Source organism: Nansenia antarctica (assembly GCF_963989245.1).
Source record: "Nansenia antarctica genome assembly, chromosome: 3".
Classification (NCBI taxonomy): domain Eukaryota; kingdom Metazoa; phylum Chordata; class Actinopteri; order Argentiniformes; family Microstomatidae; genus Nansenia; species Nansenia antarctica.
Window position 1 is genome coordinate 77,824,544 of NC_137688.1, and position 22,897 is coordinate 77,847,440.

The 22,897-nt window shown below is 45.1% G+C and overlaps 3 protein-coding genes across 3 annotated transcripts in view; 2 read left to right on the forward strand and 1 right to left on the reverse strand.

Moving 5' to 3' along the window:
- Positions 1-233: 233 nt before the first annotated feature.
- On the forward strand, positions 234-13,425 carry LOC308154436 (zinc finger and BTB domain-containing protein 12-like; the record flags this gene model as incomplete). Its single annotated transcript, XM_080527597.1, has 6 exons — positions 234-345; positions 3,913-4,121; positions 5,356-5,553; positions 10,894-11,100; positions 12,038-13,102; positions 13,411-13,425. The coding sequence occupies exons 1-6, from the start codon at positions 339-341 to the stop codon at positions 13,423-13,425; spliced, it is 1,701 nt and encodes a 566-aa protein (XP_080383723.1). The 5' UTR covers positions 234-338.
- Positions 13,426-14,475: 1,050 nt separating this feature from the next.
- On the reverse strand, positions 14,476-20,378 carry nelfe (negative elongation factor complex member E). Its single transcript, XM_080527774.1, has 11 exons — positions 20,350-20,378; positions 19,499-19,592; positions 18,940-19,009; positions 18,677-18,822; positions 17,001-17,075; positions 16,522-16,562; positions 16,110-16,414; positions 15,597-15,741; positions 15,294-15,348; positions 14,990-15,092; positions 14,476-14,684 (listed from the first exon to the last, which is right to left on the reverse strand). Exons 2-11 carry the CDS (start codon positions 19,571-19,573, stop codon positions 14,611-14,613), a joined length of 1,089 nt encoding a protein of 362 aa, XP_080383900.1. The 5' UTR covers positions 19,574-19,592; positions 20,350-20,378; the 3' UTR covers positions 14,476-14,610.
- Positions 20,379-20,635: 257 nt separating this feature from the next.
- skic2 (SKI2 subunit of superkiller complex) overlaps positions 20,636-22,897 on the forward strand; it is a gene marked incomplete at its 3' end in the record, with an annotated part of 39,336 nt that continues 37,074 nt past the window's right edge. The window contains exons 1-6 of the mRNA XM_080526805.1: positions 20,636-20,681; positions 21,410-21,534; positions 21,763-21,884; positions 22,093-22,210; positions 22,388-22,502; positions 22,597-22,671. Of these exons, the coding sequence (XP_080382931.1) occupies positions 20,669-20,681; positions 21,410-21,534; positions 21,763-21,884; positions 22,093-22,210; positions 22,388-22,502; positions 22,597-22,671 (568 nt within the window). The 5' untranslated portion in view covers positions 20,636-20,668. The remainder of the gene's footprint in view (positions 20,682-21,409; positions 21,535-21,762; positions 21,885-22,092; positions 22,211-22,387; positions 22,503-22,596; positions 22,672-22,897) is intronic.

Consider the following 22,897-nt stretch of genomic DNA (forward strand, 5'->3'; position numbering starts at 1 on the left):
CTCCCACTACGTGAGAGAAACTGGCTCCAGGTCAGTTTGGCTTCACGTTTTATATGTCGTAGATTATGCAAACCCCCGTATAACAACCGATCCACGGTCAGAAGCTAGATGAGATGACCCGTTGTCGTGTGTTTTGTAGGGCGGAATTGGCAGTGACGTTGCGAAGGGAACACGGCCGTTTGTTATCTTTGTTGTTGTCACGGGAAATGAGTATGTAGCTAGGCTCTTCTGGAAAACAAGGCTAAACTAACAAAGTTATACACACAACGAATGCCTGGTTAGTAGCAGCTAGTTTATAGTTAGTTATTGGAGGACAACATATTTAAGAAGAACGGTTAATGGCAGGTAAGCAAACATCAACACATGAACTTTAAGCTAGGCACTGCTACTGGTTTTTGTCAGTTAAAAGAAGGTCATGCTAGCTGGCTAGCTAAGCTAAACAGCCTGTCTGTGTGTCGGTTGGTCGTTAGAAGGCAGTGGAAGTCAGCCAGCGACACACACATTTGGACAACCACAGCCCCCTTAGCGCCATCATCATAGCAGCTTGATTGCTAACGAGATACGAAAACCTGCTTCACCTGGGGGGTATTCCATCAACGTCTCTAAAGGAACAATCCAGGCTTATTTTGATTTTTGATCTCGCGAGATTTACCAAAAAATCCAGTCTTATTTTGATAACTCTCGCGAGATTTATCGAAATAACTAGCCTGTATTTTTCATTCTCGACGTTGATGGAATATTCTCCTGCAGTCATCATTCATGCAGTAGTAATTCATACAGTAGCAGGGGGGGTCGACACACTGGCGGTCCTTGGGTCGAATCTGACAGGCGAACTGATTTAATGCTATTTGTTTACATCGTAATTTAAAGAGTCGTCTTCAGCAAAAAGACAGTTCCGCCTACCAATGGTATCACATTGCTCAAGCCAACCAACGACTTCTAGCCAATCGGAGGCAGAGTAGTGGGGCGGGCCTTAAGAAGTTTGAATGAGTGTAATGTTAGCTTGTAGCGACGTTCGCTTTTAGCAGCCCGCTATCTCTAGTAAGAGTCTATTTAAATGGAAGCCAAGTTTCTTAAACCTGGCGAAGACACAGCTATACTAGAACGGGGAGTAAAGAATAAATGGCGCTGGGCATGGATAGAGGAGAGTAGTGACGGGAAGCCTTATGGGACGTGGTGCCTCAAACTGAGGGAGCCGGGTGCTTGTTTCTGTACGCCGTGCTCGAAGAGACTCCTCTACGGCAGCAGGGGGAAGAAGGTTATTGCTCAACATGCCTCAGATCCCGGTCACCAAGCGTCGGTTCGACATGCCTCAGATCCCGGTCACCAAGCGTCGGTCCGACATGCCTCAGATCCCGGTCACCAAGCGTCGGCTCGACATGCCTCAGATCCCGGTCACCAAGCGTCGGCTCGACGTGCCTCAGATCCCGGTCACCAAGCGTCGGTTCGAGCGCTTGCTCATACAACAACCTTGCTGGGAGCGACGGCTACAGGTACCACTTCATCTTCAATGACCGACCGTGTTTGCGAGCAAAAGATCCGAGTGTGCGCGTTTATAGCTGAACAACCACAGCCCCCTGAGCGCCATCTATCTATCTAGCAATCATTAGCAGCTTGATCGCTAACAAGATCGAAAACCTGCTTCTCTCGCGAGATTTATCGAAATAAGCCTGTATTTTTTTCATTATCGACGTTGATGGAATATCCTCCTGCAGTCATCATTCATAGAATGTCGAATGTTCTTTTTGTTCAACCAATATTCAACAAAACAAGTTCAGAGGTCCTAATAAGCGTGATAAACGACCATATACAGTGAATTGTATTCAATTTTAGGAGTACAAGTGTTGCCGTGTTGATACCAGTAACGTGTTTTTAATCATGTTAAACCCCAGTACGTTTCCACATGCATTTACAGAACAGGGAGGCTGACTGTAAGGCTTTATAGCTGACTGTATGTGAGTGAATAACCTTACTCAACAGCCCAAAGGTTGCCAAGGCCAAGCCATGTCTGAGAACACTTCAAGGTTAGCCTACATCTTATCTGATTAACTAGAATGAGAATGTGGGTTAACAGTCACATGCATGTTCCTGTTGAGTACATCACAGTAAGTAAGTAAGTAAGTGAGTCTATGCAAATATCCAAGCATTGTGTCAACTGGATGATCATTATTGGTTAAACTCCTACTCATGAGTCATCCTTTGATATAGCTGAAATTGGGATTGACCCATTTCAATGTACGAAAATGATCAAAGTCATCATGGATACCAGGGATTACTCTCATTGTATCCCTCCCATTGCTCTCTGAATAGAGTACGCCAGTCATGTCTGAGGAGTAGAACCAGAGTGTTTCCAGACCAAGGAAAAACTCTGGGCCCTAGTTTTTAAGTTAGGCCTTATGTTCAGGAAGTTTCTCGACACTTCAGGAGTGGAGCGGAGGGACCAGTTGCTGCTCTGTCCCTCTCTCAAACCCCTCTGCATCTCCACCCCATAGGGGCCTAATTAAGGTAGTGCTGGGGACACATGGGAAGGGGGAGAGGGTTAACTGGTGAAGGCGAGCTTGAAGAGGTGGGTTTTGAGGGCCTGTTTAAATGTTGGGAGGGTGTTGGCCTGTCTGATGTGGTTGGGGAGGGCGTTCAAGAGGGACGGGGCTGCGGCTGAAAAGGCCCTATCACCCCAGGTCCCTATCACCCCAGGGGCCTCATTCATAAAAAAGTACTTGAACGTCATCTTTGACTTTCACGTAAGCACATTTTTCTAAACGGACGTAAGCATTATTTATAAAACGGGCTGAGATGGTTTAAAGTTGCGTACGTGCTTCCTTCTATAAATACCAAACATACTTGGAATTGAACGCAGGTGAATGAGGTTTGTATTAACGCCCTGTGATAGAGGCTCAATTATAGCGGCTGAATGAAGCCAAGTGCTATAATATAATATAATACAGACAGACAATACTGACAATATTATATACTGTCTGTATTATATTATATTATAGCACTTGGCTTCATTCAGCCGCTATTTGAGCCGCTATCACAGGGCGTTAATACTATATTATAGGGTAGGCGTGCGTCTGGAAGCGGGAGAGGGCAGTAATACCACGTTCATTGATAAAATGACATAAGGGATGGAAAGGGGGGATGGCAGTTTTAGAAGGGGGATGATTTGGACTGTTTTTATTTCAGGGGGGGTGCCATTCCCCCTCATCCCGACTCAACTCGAAATCCAGTATCATTTAGCGCGTGGCCGGGCAAGGCATAGGCATGTTGAAGAGAGATAGACAGCTCCGGAGGGATATAAAGAAAGACTGAAATACAATCATAAACATTAGTTCCCTTTAAATCTTGAATTTAACCCATTTTCTCGGCTGGTAACAACATCGTTAATTTTATTACGAGCCACTTAAACTTCGCATGAATTACAGTAGGCAACGTTTTTCCAGTGCGGCTCACATGCCTGTAATAACTCCGCATAACCAGTAGGTAATGTGCGTAAGCAAGTTGAATACTCGACGTCGAGCTACGATCGTTTCCACGATCAAATTGACTCACGTTGAAATTGTATAAATCACTACGTTGACGTGGTTTTCTACGTACGACACGGGTAAGATCAAAATTTGATCTAAGCACGTTCTATGAATGAGGCCCCAGGTCCCTATCACCCCAGGTCCCTATCACCCCAGGTCCCTATCACCCCAGGTCCCTATCACCCCAGGTCCTATCACCCCAGGTCCGGAGCTTGGTCCTGGTGGTCTTGAGGATGGTTTGGTCGGCAGACCTGAGGCAACGGGAGGGGGTGTGGAGGGGGACGAGGTCGGCAAGGTAGGAGGGGGCCAGGTTGTTGGCTTTGTAAGTGGTGAGTAGGATTTTGAAGGGGATCCTGTAGAGAACCATTGTCCCTTCCTTCCTCCACAGTTAAGATGGAGATGCTGTGTTTCCGGTTGCCCGGCCATGGTGACGCCACCCTGAAGCACATGAACCTGCTGAGGGCGCGGCAGCACTTCTGTGACATCACCATCGAAGCCAGCGACAGGAAGACCTTCCGGGGCCACAAGGTGGTGCTGGCCGCCTGCTCCCCCTTCCTCAGAGACCAGTTCCTCCTCAACCCCTCCTCCAACCTGCAGGTGTGTCTCACACACACACACACACACACTCCCCCTCTGTCTCTCCATCCCTTCCCTCTCCCTCCTTTCCCTCCCTCTCTCCTTCCTCAGAGACCAGTTCCTCCTCAACCCCTCCTCCAACCTGCAGGTGGGCACACACACACACACACACACACACACACACGCACACACACACACACACACACACACACGCACACACGAACATGCACACTAACATGCAGACTAACACACACACACACACACTGACACACACACACACACACACACACACTAACATGCACACACACACACACGCACACACGCACACACACACATGCACACACACACACACACACATACACACACACACACACACACACACACACACACACACACACACACACACACCTCCCCCAGGCTGGTCAATCACATACACACACACACAGACACAGACTCACCACTCAAAAACGCAGTGCTTAAGTTAATAATGATGATGATGGATGAGTGGATGTGCAAGCCCAATTCACAGACGGACACACAAGTGCATACAGTGGGAAATGACACATTTAATTCAACAAGTTGTGTGTCTAACGCCCCCATTATACAGTGCGATAGATAGTACCATATTCTGTCCATGAGATGGTGCTGTCCCCTGCTATTAGGTGAATAAAGTTTTGTTGTTTTGTTTTACAAATTATTACATTGTTTTATTGTGTTCACAATTCACAACTTTACCTTGAAATGATAATGCTTTTGAAACTGTTTATTTATGTCACTCTTCAATGCAATATCTGAAAGAAACTTTGTGGGAATGCAAACAATGGAAGGGAACAGCATTGAGGGCTACTCACTGAGGGTGGCTGTTTGTGTTTATCATGTCAATGACAGGAGGGACATGACCAGAACTTTCCAAGTGGGATGGCTGGCCAGGACGGGACAAAGATATGTTGTCTCGTTGGGTGACCAGTGATGATATTTGAACATGGACAGAGAGTTCATTTATAGGCAGCAAAGCTATCGCTTCTCGATTGTAACATACCGAGCTATCTAGCTAGTTAATTTCAGACCCCGCAAGTTGTGTGGCAATACAAGGATATTATCAGATCAGGTTAGGTTATCTCAGATGCACATGTTTACAAGATTCCTCTTAGAGGAAGCATCTAGAACAAGTCACACAAACACACTGATAACATCATACTTAAAGTATACTAAAAAGTGTTGTGGTAAATTCTTTTCTGTCGTGTTTCTGTCGTAGGTGTCGGTGCTCCACAGCTCGTCCGTGGTGTGTGACCTGCTGCAGTCCTGCTACACCGGGGTGCTTCAGTTCAGCCCCAAGGAGATCGTCAACTACCTGACGGCCGCCAGCTACCTGCAGATGGAGCACGTGGTGGAGAAGTGCCGGGGAGCCCTGAACAAGTACATGCAGCCCCGCAACTCCCGGGGAGCGCCCAGGGTCAGTACCCGCTTTCTGATGGTGTTTTTATTTTATTTTTTATGTGATACATTTTTATTCTTATTTCAGGGAATAACACAAGGGAGTGGTAACATATAATCAAACAAAAGAGAAATAGAATGACAAAAATCCAGTACAAATACAAAATTCCCATAAACCATGCTTTCATTTCGACATTAAAAAAATAAAATAATTAACTACAAAATGAAAAGTACGGTATATGAATGAATGAATGAATGAATGGTCTTTATTGTCATTGCTATAGTACAGGTACCAAACAACGAAATTTGGGAGGGGTGGCTCCCCTGGTGAGGGCTATAATAAGACATGACAGAGTCACGTCAAAGTGTATTGGTCATGTACAGGATAGCACAGGTAGTAAACTGTAAGACAGGACATTCAGACAGGACACAGGATACAGGTTGTAAACTGTACAATTAAATGTGTTCCTTGCAAGCTTCCCCTCAACAGTAACACAGGGCTTAAAGTACTCCGGCACAGTGCCGGATTTCCGGCGCGGGAGAATAAATAAAAAAAACTGCAATTGCGGCATTACGCCGACGTGGTGGCGGGGGCGCTGTTTCACAAATAACTTATCTTTCGTGTTTGCTAGCGAAACAGCTGATAGTTGATGTTGACTGCTCAAGGAGAATACATATTTGAAAGTACAGAATGCCTGAGAGCCTTATATTACATTATATTTTGAATGGCCATCTGGTGCCTGAATATTGTTTTTTCCTTTACATATATAATGACATTTCCACCATAAATTGATGGCGAAAGGGCACAAATTGGTGCATATCAATTCACCAGAATGCAAGAAATTAAGTGTTTGATGCTCCTTTAAGGACCCCCAGACAGCCCTGCTTCATGGGTCCCCCCCGATGTCAAACACCACTGGTACCACCTCCGCCTCATTTTGAGCCAGGAAAAACCCTGAGTAGTGACGGGAAGCCTTATGGGACGTGGTGCCAAGAAGGAGAATATAAGTGATAGTGGCTTAATAAGTAATCAGTTTGTTCTTTTAAAGACATGTATATATTTTATTCTGTATTGTTATAGTCAGGGTTCCCACGGTCATGAAATTCCTGGAAAAGTTATGGAATTTGAAAAACTATTTTCCAGTCTGGAAAAGTTATGGAATTAACTTAACTGTTTTGGAAAAGTTTTGGAAATATACATTGTGTTTAAAATATGTTCACCGAGCATGTCGCCGGCGACATGGAACGAACACTGTTGTATAATAACTTCGCTATCGTTCCGCATAAGAACAATAAATTGTATGGTGAAACCTACATTGTAGCTACAAGTAGAGCCCACCCCCGCGTCTAGACCAACCAGAAGTCTCTATATCGACGAGCCAATCGGAGGTAATGTTTTCATGTAGTGCGATGCCACCTAACTTGCTTGTTCGCTAATGCTACATAATAATGATCGGCAGTAGGTAGATCTTTTTGTATATCACAGCCATGTGATTTGCAGATTCGTCCTACTTGCTGGCTATCGTATAGCCTATAATAATTAGTTTGTATAGTTCGCGATGCCGTGGTGAGGAGAGAAGACAAGAGATGAAAAACACTGCTGGGGGTCAGTATAGTAATGTGGCCTGGAGAAGGGAGGAGGTTCATTAGTTTTGATGTTCTTATATTCTTATTATTGCTTAGTCCCTTAGCAGGAAATAAATCTGGGCCAGTTGGCTTCAAAAGGACCATTGTTTAGTTTCTGTCCACAGTCTAGCTGCACCTGCAGACCAGAACGCACCATGTCCTCCACAGGGCTTTCAGACACATACAAAGAAATGAATAAGAAACTGCTTTGAAATGTGAATTCTGTCCAAAAACGTCTGTGAACTGAGCTAACAGTTTTGTCTATAGTTATATACTTGTGTGGAGTGTTTTATTTTAGTGTATTTATACCTAAGGCCTCATAGAACAATTTTCAACATCCAAAAGTCTTCTATCTCATTCTGTACAGTTTGTAATCAATACATATTGTAAAGTTTTAGAACTGTTTTTTGTTTTATTTTGTATGTTGCTTTCGTGGTCATTTTGAAATACACATAGGGCCGGTTTCACAGACAAGGCTTAAGCCTAGTCCTGGACTAAATCACACTTTCAATGTAAAATCTCCATTGAAGATGCTTTTTAGTCCAGGATTAGGCTTAAGCCTTGTCTGTGAAACTGGCCCAGTGTCTCCTAAAATTATATATGATAACATACCACAAAAGAGCATTTTGCGCTGAATACAATGATATGCAACACTTGATAGTTCCATTTGGGATTACATAAGCTTATTACAAATTAAAATTATTAAAATTGGGAAAATAGAACAATAGACCCCTGGGGGCAGTGTCTAGATCCCAGACAAATGGTTGCTCACAAAGAGCAGTGTGTGATCAAAATGAAAAGAGTCCTGCAAACCCTTGTCACTGCAAATCAAGTGAATGAGTCAGTGTGTGATGATGTCTTGAGAGAGTACAGGGCGTTCTGTGATTTTGCTCTGGTCACTCCAGGTTTCAGAGAATTTTCCCCCACCTCAGATAGAGTGGATACTCTGTTTCATGAGACCATGGGTTTCTAGCACTGAATTCAAAAGACTTTGGGATGTGGTGAAGGTGCTTCTTGTGATGTCCCATGGACAGGCAAGTGTGGAGAGGGGTTTCTCTGTCAATAAAGAAGTTGAGGTAGAGAATCTGAAGGAACAGACCTTGGTGGCCCAGAGACTCATTATCGACCACATTAGGGCAGTTGGAGGAGTGTGTGAAGTTCCGATCACATAAGAACTGCTTATATCAGCTGCAGGTGCAAGGCAGAAGTATTGTACCTACCTTGATGAGCAAAAGAGAGAGAGAAATAGAAAGACTCTTGACATGAAAAGAAAGTCTCTCATGGATGAACTGGGTGAACTGAAAAAAAAGAGAGCTAGAGTTGAGGCTGATGCCAACGCCCTGGAGAAAGCTGCAGATGAATATGCAAACAAGGCAGAGACCACTAGCAAACTAACCTTCATTGCAAAGTCTAACAGCCTGCGCCGTTCAGCCAAAGAAAAGAAAGCAAGTCTTCTGGACATTGAAAAGCAAATCGATGAGAAACTAAAAGAAATGAAGAGTGAGTAGACACAGTTTAGTACCAAACAGCAACGAAAGCAGGAGACACTCGGTAGTCATTGTATGTGCATACACAGATTCCATGTTCCAGGTTTTAGTCTCAGATTGTTGTGTAGCCTAATGCTGTATGAGGCATTGATTGCTCTTGTACCAGACTGTAATTTATTCTATTTTATTGATATATGATATTGATTGATTGACATGTGAGCTACTGAAGTGAACAATTATTTGTAATTGTTGAATATCTGATTGTCTTGAATATATTAATCTGTTACCTCTTCAATGTTTTTGCTTTCTTGAGCATGTAAATACTGTAGCATTTGGTTATTTGTTGTTGTTTGTTGATAAATGCTACATTCACTTCAATGCATAATTGAATACAAGAATACAGGTACAGCTCATGCATTTTAACATTGAGACATATATTTTGTATTGACTATAAAATAGTATTAATGCATTTAAACATTGAGACAAGAAGCTGTCTTCTGTACCCGCTCTCCCAATATCTCAAACTGTGACCCCCCTCCCCAAGAAAAAGTTTCAGGCACAGGATTTTATCCCACTTTAAGCCCTGGTAACATAAGCAGGGGTGCACATAACTTTTTGGGGCCAGTGCTCAGAGGAGCACCTAGGGATGCTGCTTGGTGCTCCCCGAGCTCGCGAGTCACGACCCGTCCCACAGGATGGATGAAAAAGGGATACATGGATAACTTATATTAGCAAAACGACATTTATTCATAAATAAAGATGAACGAACAAATTATTGTGTGCAAAACAAAAGAAACAAATGCAAAATCAAATGACTGCTCTTTAAGCATGAAAGTCTGTCAGACTCCTTTAAACACAATGAAATCAACTGACATCTCTTTAAGCACTGCTCTGTTCTGTTCTGTAAACACTGAAATCAACTTTACAACAAAAAGTTACAGCCTAAGCATTTATTTATGCTACAAGCTTAATCATCATCATCACTGCTCTCTTGACTGCTGTAAGTTATCACTGTCCTCAATTTCAACCATGGTAGAGGATGTTGTAATGTAGGCCATCACTTTAAATAGCTCATTATTTTGATTGTGCAACGAAGTCTTTTTTTTTTCTTTTTCTAATAGAATTCCCAACCATATTCCCTGGGTCAGGGGTCTAGGTGCGATAATGAAGCTGTAAAACAAACGTCTGAACGTTTGAAAGCTTCAGAGAAAAGAAACGTGAAGTCCCTTGGTGTTGTTTTTCCTTTTAGCGACGAGTCGTTCGGGACTGAATGTTCACGTGTCGGCGTGATAACCGTGATAACCGTGCGATACGCGATACGCGGAATGAAAGTACGAGTTACGATACTTTCCGAATGTTTTCGTGAGGGGAAGCGCCGGCAAATAGTTACTTAGTGGGGCTTGCTTCTTTGACATTTTGACGGCTCGTCGGGTGCCTCAGTGATGCAGCAGTCAGCAGTCAGCAGTTGGATTTTGAGGAAGTAAATTCCTCTCCCAGCGCTCCCAGCTGTTGGTGCGCAAGAGCGCCTTCATGCAGCTGGTCTGCCGCGCAGCATGCATTTTGGTGACGCATGCGCACTGGCGCACCAGTTATGTGCACCCCTGAACATAAGGCAATAAGTGTTCTAAGATAAATTGGGTAATACAATGTCCAGTACAAAAATGATGAACACGATGTGCTGGTTTGTGCTGTTATTAGATTTTTATTCAACAGTGACGTTCTTGATCACATCCCAGTTGATGGGGTCAGGAAAACCCCCTGAACCGTTCCACCCCTACCACTGACTGAGTATCAAGGAGGCAGTTGTAATGTAGTCAAAGCCTCTCTCAGTTGCATCAATGCTTTTATATCACAACATTTTTGTTATACCTCATTATTATGTGTATATCTATAACAATAATAATAATAATATATTGGACTTGTATAGCGCTTTTCTAGACACTCAAAGACGCTTTACAAACTGAAAAGATCGAGTAGTAATAATAAAAAGAAACAAAAGGTAAATAGAAGAAAGTATAGGGGCCTAATTAAGGTAGTGCTGGGGACACATGGGAAGGGGAGGGGGAGAGGGTTAACTGGTGAAGGCGAGCTTGAAGAGGTGGGTTTTGAGGGCCTTTTTAAATGTTGGGAGGGTGTTGGCCTGTCTGATGTGGTTGGGGAGGGCGCTCCAGAGGAACGGGGCTGCGGCTGAAATGGCCCTATCCAATGATATGTTGTCATTGTCTTCCTCCCTACTGTCTCTCCAGAGCATCAAAACAGAAGAGGAATCCATGCCAGTGTTCGTCAGTGGCAGCAGCCACACAATGTGCTCTGTGTCTCCCCCTGCTGACCAGTCCACCTCAGTGCAGCTCCACAGCCCCCAACAGTCCCAGGACGACATCACAGGCACACACACTCAGACAGACGCACGACACGACAACGGCAGTCCCACACTGGACGAGCCGCTGATCAAGGTCTGTGTGGAATTTGCAAATCAAACATTCCAGTGCATTGGCAGGGTTGGACATTAACGGTTGCCCGATTGCCCGGGGTCAGTAAAAAATTGCCGGGTTTCTTTGCGCGACAGCGACGACGCTGCTGGATCCTGGATCTGTGTATCGGTGTGCAGGAAGAACAACGGACGGCGCAGGCGCCAGACCAGACTAGATGATCGTGGAGTGAAGATATTATTAAAGCGTTTGCGCCTGTCCACCTGTCTGTTGATCAGCGCGTACGCTTTAATAATGTCTTCACTCTACGATCATCTAGCGATTTTTTAACTTAATTTTTGACCTGCCCCAGGCAATCGGGCAACCGTTAATGTGGAACCCTGCAGTACATGAGTCTCTGGATTAGAGTGTCTTGATTAATTCTGAAATGTTAACGGGTGACAATAATTCATCCCTTCAAAAAGGGGACGATTCAATGTTGCGGGTATCACTATCAACTTAACAATAAAATGTTAGACATTGGTGATGGCAAACCCTGGATGTCAATGGACCTATCGCTAAGCCACGCCCCCTTTGAAAACTTGGACAAACAAACAACGCTTCACTGACAGTGACTGACTGACCGACCGTGACTGAATGACATTCAATGACTTACAGTGGCAGGAGTTGGCACATTTCTGATATCTGATTTACCACAGCAAGTAATAGACATGTTTTTTAAAGATGACAAGAATATTTCTTATTATTATTTCTGATTTCTGATTCACCACAGCAAGTAATAGACAAGTTTTTTTAAAGATTATTTAGTCTAGAAGCTTTTCACCATCAGATATTAGCGAGTTGTTTGTCCGAGTTTTCTGCCTGTCGTGACTTTTGCTGTGATATGATTGGACAATTTCTATTTTGGGGCGTGGCTTAGCGATAGGTACATTCATCTTAGTCTCAATGTTCTATGTTCTAGGTGAAGGTCTCAGAGGAGGACAAGGCCGACGAGGACTATGAAGTGTTCCAGGTCTGCATCAACGACGACAACGACCAGGAGCTGGCGGAGAGGCAGGAGGGAGAGGAGGACGGAGGGGAGGCCGCGGAGGAGCTCCAGGGGGGCGGCTACCACGAGACGGACAGGGTCATCATGGGAGACGGCAGCTATAAAGACGTCACCCCGGCAGAAATGGCCCTCCGCATCAGCGGCTTCGAGAAAGAAGGACTCAGCGCATGGCGACGACGGCTCTCGGAGCCCAAAGGGGGCGGGGGGCAACTGGGGAGGGGCTTCAAGAAGAGGAAATGGAGCCCTTACTTAGAGCGGAGGCCTCTGGGCTTGCCGTACCAGAACGAGTGGCACCTCCCCACCGCGGTGGACATCATGGGGGAAGGCTTCGGTCTGGACTTCATACATGAGAAGATGAGGTCCGGGGGCTACCTCTCCGGCGAGCTCCCGCGGGGGGTGGAATTCGGGGTGGGAGGGGAGGCTCAGGGAGAGGACGGGAGCGGTCCGGTCCATTACAGCTTCGACGACTCCAGCGGAGGTGGTGGTGGGGAGGGAGGTTTGGGGGGACTGGGGAGTGTTCCAACGGATGAGGGTGCAGGGGATGAGTCGGTGGCGGTGGTGGGCTCCACGTCCAGCACGGTGGCGGGGCCGGTGTCGTGCGAGCACTGCGGCCTGACCTTCCCCTCGGCCCTCTCCCTGGCCGTCCACTCGCGCTCCACCCACCTGCTGTACGTGTGCCCCTGCTGCGGGAAGCACTTCAACCACTCCAGCAACCTCAACCGCCACATGAGCGTCCACCAGAACGCCAAGACGCACCGCTGCCCCCTCTGCCACAAGACCTTCACCCAGAAGTCCACGCTGTGCGACCACATGAACCTGCACAGCGGCGAGAGGCCACACCGGTGCGCCTACTGCCGGGCGCGCTTCGCCCACAAGCCTGCCCTGAGGCGTCACCTCAAGGAGCAGCACGGGAAGACCACGGGACAGAACTGTATCGAGGAGCAGGCGGAGAGGGAGAGAGAGAGTGCCGGAGGAGGGGTAGGAGGAGGAGGGGGAGGAGAGGGAGGGGGAGGAGAGGGAGAGCTTACGTTGTGAGTTGTGGTGGGATCGATGGACTAGGATGTATCGATGATTGCCTAGACGGGCCAAAGCGTGGGTTTAAAGTGTGACTGGGGAATCTGTGGGGTTAGAGAGGAGGACACGTGTGCAGAAGGGAAAAGATACCGAAAATACCTTATTTTTGTCTCTGGCTGGTCAACAATAAAGATTTTAATCTGTGTATTTATTATAAACTGCTTTGAGAGTGTTGTTTCTCTTAATATAACTGATCTAACTTTCAAATGTAGATCCTGGTCACTTGAACGTGGATCATTCAGTCTGAAAATAGGACCATTTTGTTCTAAGCTTACATTGCTTAGCACTGGAATTATTGGTTACACATTATATGAAAGGGGTACGGTACATATAACACATTCATAACATTTGATATTAACACTTCATAAATGTTGTCTGACTTTAACGTATTTATGTAACATCGATGTCACACGAAAACAGTATGAGTAGTTACAGTATGTCAGATTAAATGGATGGATAAATAAAATAATTTGCCTCACACACAACCAATAATTGCAATGTGTAATTAAGTACATATATGTAAATGTTTACCTGAATTAAATGTGTGTTAGACTGAGCTCTCTGATTGAAAGGTGGTGTACAGTAGCCTGTGGACATGACTGTACATGACTGAAACATCAAATTCAAGCACCTTTCAAGACTCAATTCCCTCAAATTCAAGGACCCAACACGGCATAGTTTGAGAAAGAACTAGTTGACGAGCTAAGTAGAACATTTTTGAATATGTTTTTTTAGAGAGAGGGGAATTCAAGCACTTTCAATGACCCATGTCTATTTTCAAAAACTTTTAAGACCTTGATTTCTTTTTCTCAAATTCACAAACGTTCAAGGATTTCAAGGACCCGTGGGAACCCTCGAAGATATAGACCCCCTTGTATGCTCAAATTAACACACATCTTTTATTTATCTAGTTAAGTGCATCTCCCTCTAATTTACTGGAGCTTCTATAACGGAACAAAGAATGATCACATGCTATTCCAAAGGAACCAGATTTATTCTTTTTTAAAGGCTCATTACTGATAGATCACTGTTGATAGCAGATGATATTTCTATAATATTTCTGTCCCTCTGAGGACTCAAGGAAAAACCCATTAAAACAGTCAGATGGGAAAATGTATGATTTATTGAGCTCCACCAAACTAAAATGTTGATTACAAGAGCAAAGGCCACCATGCAAAGTACCACAACCTGCCTATATGGCCTTTCATTTACATAATAACACTAATAGTTCCGAATAACATCTCACAGCCCGGAACAGAGAGTGTATCTACTCAGGGACACTGACACACAGTGCAGTATTTTGCTATCAGGCCATCAGTAACACAAATTGAAATGCAGTACAGAAAATATACACAATTCTAACGCTAAGTATCTGTTTCCATTCCTTATGGGCCGACGCTGCAGCAGCCTGCTCATAAGAAGTCCTCACTGTACACCACCTGGTTCCTCTTGTCTCTGTAGGAGCCTTTGGCGCTGTTCTGCACCGCTGTGGGAGAAAGAGAGAGAGAGAATAAATAAATCCAGGATTCTGCCAACATGTTATTCGTCAAGTCTTTTTTACGTTATTTCTTTCAGAGTGGGGCAGTCCCACTCATATTTTTCTTTTTATTGATAGAGACGGTATAGATTATGACAGGAAGGATGGGTGATAGAGAGAGAGAAGGGATGACATGCAGGACATGTCCACGGCCGGAATCAAATCGGGAACCCTGTGGTTACATGGTCGACGTTTAACCCACTACACCACCTAAGCGCCCCCAAGTGTTGTAGTATTTTGACAGTGATATTTACCCAGAGAGGCCCACACCGACTTCCCGGTGGCGGCCTCCAGCATTGGCTGCTTCCTGGCGATGCTGACTTTGATGGGGATGTCCCCCACGGTCGTTGCGTTCAGCTGAGAGAAGAGGGGCAGAGGACATAGGGTTTGCAATGATGTTTAGATTGCACAAGAGTACAACGAAATGTATGTTTTGCTCTAGGCACAGGGGTCAGCCATAGTCAGCGCCCCTGGAGCAATTTGGGGTTAAGTGCCTTGCTCAAGGGCACAATGGTAGTATGTTGGGCCAAGGAGAGCGAGCCACAGCTACATACTGACCTCCGCGACAGCCTGGTCAGCAGACTCCATCTTCTCAAAGGTGATGAATGCACAGCTAAGAGAAAGGCAACACACGTGGGCACCATGCATGTTAATAAACCTTGTTGTTTACGGTACTGACCGAACTGTCAACTGACCGAATTACATTTTCAATTCACCTCAACACAGATGATTGACACTAAAATTGATCCCTGACGACGAGTCTCTATAATGAACCCCCCAAAACGTATCTAGTCAAAATCTCTCAATCACACCACTACTACACACGCAGACAGACAGAGACGTGGTAGTGCTCTGGCGTACTTGCGGGGGGAGTCCATGGACAGGTCGATGATGTTGCCGTGCTGAGAGAAGGCTGAGCGCAGGCTCTCCTCCACCAGGCCCGTGCCGTACACATAAACCGTGTTCCCTTTCCTCACCCCCCGTCGCTCCGGGTAGGAGTCTGATCCTGAGAGAGACGGACAGAAAAAAGAGTGAGGGGGAGAAGGGGGGGGGGTGGTGGTCTTGGGGATAGTGAGTTGGACTGGAGATCGCAAGGTCATGAGTTCAAGTCCCACCTGGGAACACCACCACTAGTGTAAGGCACTTAGCCCTGAGTTACTCCAGGGAGACTGTCCCTGTAACCTCTAATTATAAGTCGATTTGGATAAAAGCTTCTGCTAAAATGGTAAAAATGTTTAAAAGAAAATGTAAAAAAGATGAGTGGCAGAGACAACATTGTATTGTTCTGTTATCCTCGTTTATCACCAGTAATGACAATAGAAAATAATATGAAAGGGGGTGGGTGGGGGCCAATAAGAGAAAAAAACGACTTACGTCTGAAAGGTCCGTCTCTCTCTCTCTCTCTGTCTCGGTCGCCGCGCTCCCGGTCTCGGCTCCGGTCTCGGCTCCGGTCTCTCTCCCGGTCCCGTTCTCTGTCCCTGTCCCTGCCCCGGTCACGTTCTCTCTCCCGGCTCTCCCTCTCTTTGTCTCTCTCCCTGTCTCGGTCTCTGTCTCTCTCTGTCGTCTCTCGGTCTCTGTCTCTCTCTCTGTCCGTGGCGGCGTCCCTGCTGGCGGTGGACAGGGGGGGGCCGCCACCGCCCTCCTCCTCTTCCCGAGCGCGGTCACCTGAGCTGACGAAGCTTAAAGAGGGGATGGGAGGGAGAGATGTTAAACCAGTGGATACAGAGAACAAAGTGGATAAAACATGGATCTTATCAATTATGCATACACGTTTTAGTAGGCTTACCTCTCGTACAGAGATTTTCTATGGGCAGATCTCTTGGCAGACTAAAGGAGAGATGGAAAAAATGTAAAAGCGCCAATATAACTTTTGGACATTCGCTGGATATACATTGATTTTGTGGCCAAGATAGGGTGGAAAATTACTGCAAAAGGGTCATTTCATTTGAAAGAAAACTGTCATGGCTAAAATGTGTCCTGATGACTGAGGTATAGGCTATAATGATGGGCCATACATACAACCTACCCCTAACCATTTCGTCAAACCCTGCCACCCCCCTCCCCCCTGGACATTGCTGTGTTAATTATTCCCTGTTCAATAACTCTGTGTTCTATGTGCTCATCTGTTGCTTGTTGTTTCTGTGTTTTCTGTTTTTCCCATATCGTCAGCGTCTTTGAGCCCTGGAAAAGCACTATATAAATACAATGAATTATGATTATTATGATTATTATTAATGATGACTTCACATCTTTCGTCCACCGTACCTCAGGCAGCTCTTCATCTGTGGAGACGCTCCTCTGGAATGGCAGGAATGCTGGGACCGGTCCTTTTTCTGGATCCTAACGATCAGAATAAACAGACACATATATCATGTCAGATACATATATCTTATCATTGTGATATTATTAATGTGTTTCCCATGATACAAGATAGAAAGCTTTAACATTTTTGCATTTTTCGGGGCAATTATCTTGTTACTTTAGGCATCGACTTCAATGGCATTACGATTGACTCAGGGTTGCACCTGTGCAGGCTTTAAATGGTAAATTATATATGCACTTATATAGCGCCTTTATCCAAAGCGCTTTACAACGGCCTCTCATTCCCCCATTCACACACACATTCACACACCAATGGCGGCAAGCTAGTTCAGTGTCTTGCCCAAGGACACTTCGACATGTGGCCAGCCGGGGCTTGAACCGCCGATCTGCCGACCTTGTGATCATTAGACGGCAGCTCTCCCTCCTGCACCACAGCCGCCCCACATCAAGTCTTACATATATTGTAATGTATTCTAATGTGCTTTACACATGTAAAACACATTAGTATCAACCTATATAAACTCGTCAAAAGTTTGGAAACGTTATTTCCGTCGATTCTTCCTCCCCTTTAATAATACCAATTGGTATGGTATTTTATATCGTTGGAAAGCCTGATTAGTCACCTTTACAACGAGGTACAACTTGTAAGGATCATGCATTCGTGGAATGAGTAACACAGCTAAAAGTGTGGGTAGCGGCCCAATTTTTGTTGCCAAAATCCCCTGCAATATTCTTCTGTTGGTATTCACTCCTGTTTTGAGCTTCAAGTGCAGGCAGGTGTATGTCAGTCACAGGTGACTGGCACCTGAATGGCACCTAATTGACAGGAATGATATTCTGGGGCCAGTGGCGATCCCATATCTCCAGAATCTGGGACCTAACTCCATCCTCCAGGATGACAACGCTCGCCCCCACAGAGCCAGGATCATCACAGAGCACCTCCAGAATTTGGGAGTGGAGAGGGTGGAATGGCCTGCCGTGAGTCCAGACCTCAACCCAATTGAACACTTGTGGGATCAGCTTGGGCGTGCTGTACGCGCCAGAGTGACCAACACAACCATGTTGGCTGTCTTGCGGCAAATCCTAGTTGAGGAATGGGATGCCGTCCCACAGCAGTGTGTGACCAGGCTGGTGGTGACCAGCATGAGGAGGAGGTGCCAAGCTGTTGTGACTGCGTATGGATCTTCCACACGCTGCTGAGGTCCCTGACAGTGTAAAATTAATAAAGTGTAAAAATGGCCAATATGTGTTGTTTTTTCCTTATTACTGTGGGAGAATGCAATCATCCAATCCACCAAGCAACTCAAAACAAGAGTGAATACCAACAGAAGAATATAGGGGATTTTGGCAAATATTTTTGGGCCGCTACCCACACGTTTAGCTGTGTTGCTAATTCCACGAATGCATGATCCTTACAAGTTGTACCGACTAATCAGGCTTTCCAACGATATAAAATACAATACCAATTGGTATTATTAAAGGGGAGGAATAATCAACCAAAATAACATTTCCGAACTTTTTTTTGAGGGGTTTATTATCAATGGTACCAACGATGATGATCGGATCCTATGTATTTTCACTACCGTTATACATTTGTAACACGTTACACAATGTCTTACCTTGAGCTTGATCTCTAGCGTTCTGGAGCGTTTGAAGCCGGAGTTCTTGTTCTCTGACTTGATGGCGCTGATCGCCCCAGACTTGATCAGCATCTTGGCTTGCTCTGTGGCTGTGGCCGTGTCCAGCACAGGCTGGTCTGACAAGGCTGGGGGAGGAGGGGGTCATGATGAGAAACAACCTAATCAGCTGAGATGGATAGATACTAGACAGCCACGCCATTTTAAAACAGTGGATCTTTTAAAATAAAGACAGAGCCAAATACCTCGTTTCAATCCACTCTGGTTCGTCTGGCTGGTCGAACTCTGCTTCTTCAAAGCCAACAACGCCTTTTTCTAGAGGATAAAGATGGATGCATTCATTGGCATGATATCACACTACTCACACACGCTGTAATATTAAATTGTGGTGTCATTGACAGTCTACATTTATGAGTGGCCGCTTGCTAAGTAGATTAGATTAGATTCACTTTATTGTCATTACATAGTACAAGACAATGCAACGAAATGATTGAGCGTCTAACCAGAAGTGCAACAAATAGCAATTATATTGCAGTGATAAGTAGCAGTATTTACAGCAGTATTTACAGCAATCTATACAGTTAAGTGCAAATGGTAGCGTGATGTGCAATGACATACAATGGTGACTGGATGTATATGTGCAGTGGTATATATAAATTGAGATTATATACAATGTGCAATTGTACAGGCTATGATACATATATACGATCAATATGTCGTATATAGTGAAGTATACAAAAATACAAGTAGAGAGTGATGTGATTCTTTATGTTTATGTGATTGTGATTATTTGATGTTTCTAACCTTTTTCTTAAGTTTGGCATATTTCTTCTGCAGCGACTCCTCCTCCTCTGTCAGAGAGCTGGGGAACACCACCATGGTCAACCTGCTGAGAAGCCTGGGAGAGAAGGAATGAGACAATCAATCGCAGCAACAGACAAATTATAGACAAACGCATAAGCATATTTACTCACAACATGACAAATATATAGTAGCTAGCTTTTGACATCAACAGGCTAGGGCCGGTGAGCTAGGTTCTAGGTTCTAGGTCTAGGTTCTAGGTCCTAGGTCCTATGTTGTAGGTTCTAGGTTCTAGGTCTAGGTTCTAGGTCCTATGTTGTAGGTTCTAGGTTCTAGGCTCTAGGTTCTGGTTCTAGGTCTAGGTTCAAGGTCTAGGTTCTAGGTTCTGGTTCTAGGTTCTAGGTTATAGGTCTAGGTCTAGGGTCTAGGTCTAGGTTCTAGGTCTAGGTTCTAGGTTCTAGGTTCTAGGTCTAGGTCTAGGTTCTAGGTCTAGGTTCTAGGTCTAGGTTCTAGGTTCTAGGTCTAGGTCTAGGTTCTAGGTCTAGGTCAAGGTTCTAGGTTCTAGGTCTAGGTTCTAGGTCTAGGTTCCAGGTCTAGGTTCTAGGTTCATGTTCTAGGTTTAGGTTCTAGGTCTTCTGTCTCTGACTGTCAGCTAACGCCGTTCCCTCCCTAGCCTAGGCTAACCAGCCAGGGCCTAGCAGCGTAGCTCGCTGGCCATTCGCTGCAAGAGATGGATCTGACGAAAAGTAAAAAACCATCTAACTAAGAACAAATGTCGCCGGTTCGTCAGTTGATCGTCTTAGTAACACAGCGTTTCATATTTTTAATATATTTCATATATTTCGTTAGCTTACCTCTGACCGCTTCAAAGCACGAAAACGACCACAACATACACACACACACAGGCGCGTTGATATGACGTAGGCGGGAGTTGTTAGGGAGCTTGAAAAAACTAAGAAAAATTAAATAATCAATCGACACACTGAAAAGGGGGGATTTATTCATTTACAGTGAACGCATAGCAGAAACATAGCAAATTCTTCAAGCAAAATATTTTAAAGTAAAATGTTAACATTATTATTTGACGCGAATGTACTTCCGCCTACCGAACGTGGCTACTTCCGGAGCGACAGTCAATAACAAACTGCAGCAACTTTCATCAGCGGCGCAGAGATGGAAAGGATTGGTAGGGCTAGTAGTTACTAGTAGTTAACTAGCAGAATCGTGTTTTAGAGTAACATTGAACTGGCTTGAGAGGGGCTAGACAGTGTTTTTACTAGCTAAGATGTCCACGTAGTGACTTCAAAAAACAGAAACCATCCAAGTACAAAGTAACCCACAAAAAGGAAAGCAAGAAAGGGAGGGAGAGGAATAGAGAGAAATAGGAGGAGAGAGAGACAGAGAGAGAGAGAGAGAGAGAAAGAGACAGAGACAGACAGAGAGAGAGAGAAAGAGACAGAGAGAGAGAGAAAGAGACAGAGAGACACACAGAGAGAGAAAGAGACAGAGAGAGAGAGAGACACAGAGAGAGAGAGAGACAGAGAGAGAGACAGAGAAAGAGACACAGAGAGAGAGAGAGACAGAGAGAGAGAGTGAGAGAGAGAAAGAGAGACAGAGAAAGAGACAGAGGGAGAGAGACAGAGAGAGAGAAAGACAGAGAGAGAGACACACAGACTATACAGCGATGGTCAGCAAGTGTCATGACAAGACAAGTGCTCCTGTGCAACGTCCCGTTGTTACTTAGCTAGCTCAGTGGCATGGGCAGTGTCTTGTTGGCCAGGGGCTAACTTGAATTAAATATCGTATGCCTGTCATTGAATACATCGGGCTCTCTCCCATAGTTTTTTTTACTAGACAATGGCAGAGTGCAATGAATGTACTCATCCCATGTCCCATTTCTCCCATCCCTTACAGATCTGCCCCATGCGGGCCGCACAGACCTCCCTCTCCTCTCCCTGCTGGAGATGGGCTGCTCTGGGAGATTTGAGCTGATGACACATCCGCAGCCCCACCATCAGCCCTTGCCCCCACGAAGCACGGTCTGTCTGAGAGGACTGTTTGTGGTTGGATTCATACGTAGAAGAGAGATATATATATATATACATATTTCCATCTACCACCTATTTCTTCGATAGGAGGAGTTTTTTTAGGCCTATATATGTCATTAAGCTCAGAGAATAGAGAGCATGTTTTAAGTTTGGCTACGCAGTACTGCTACTCATTATCCATTATCCCTCTTATTCATTCCATCACTCTTTCATCTACAGCTTCCTAATGGACTCCCTCCTATGAGTGCGGACCTGGAGACCGATGTAGAGAAGCGATTTCTGCAAGATCCGGCCTGGCTACCCATACACGACACAGACACTGCTTTCCAGAAGTTTCTGAAGTGCGTGTGCTTACTTTCCCTGTTGGAATTTATTTTAGATTACCTTGGATTTCGTTGATAATGAATAACTTCCTGAGGATGAGGTGATGTGGATAAGGGCCCTTCAGTGGTCAAGATGTTAGAAGTCTCATGATTCACCTGAAGTGAGTAAAGTACTGTTGTATCACGACATGACATGTTTGAGGTAACAGTGTTGTTTACCCCCCAGGGTGGCTCTGAGGGACATTCATGTGGACTCTATCCTCCATTGTGCCCCGTCTCCCCTGCACTCCGGCCTCTCTGTGGTTCGAGATCCGACCACAGGAATGCTGCTGGATTTCAATGAGGTACGTAGTTGACAAGCCTCTGATATAACTCCATCTTAAAGAACGTGCGTTTTGGCTCGGATGTCATGTGACAATGTCTAAGATGACTCATTCATTGATTTTCATACTTTGTGATTCAGTGTTGTTAATCCTCCACATCGCCCCCTCCTTTTCCCTCTCTCTTTCACTGTCTCCTAGGTGTTGTTGGAGGACACCGGCCTCTCAGCTAAGAACTCTCTCTCTCTGCAACGTCAACCTGGGCCGCCGTCTGAGAGCCTTCGAGGAAGCAACACCAACTTCCCTTTTCTGCCTGGTGGGTTTGACGGCCAAACTATACCAACATTGGTGTGGGACAGCATGTTACAGTAGCAGACTTGTTTGTGACTGTTTCTGTCTTGTTTACATAGGAGGCATGGAGGAGCTTACATTGGAGCAAATCAAGAAGAAATCCGAGCTGGAGGAGGACATAGACTTTGAAAATGGTGATTTGAACTTTGTATGTAAACTTTGTATGTATACCTCAAAAGACAAAAGTCTGCCAGTCAGTGCATATTGGAGGTCTGGAGTGGGAACAATCATACTCATTGCTTGTCTTGTGTGGGGAAATTCTTTATTCATAATAAAATGACCTTACAGGCCTTTAGAAATAACGGCGGGTCTGTTCTGTTCACCAACTGTTGCTCTTCAAAACAATGAATATTTCATTTT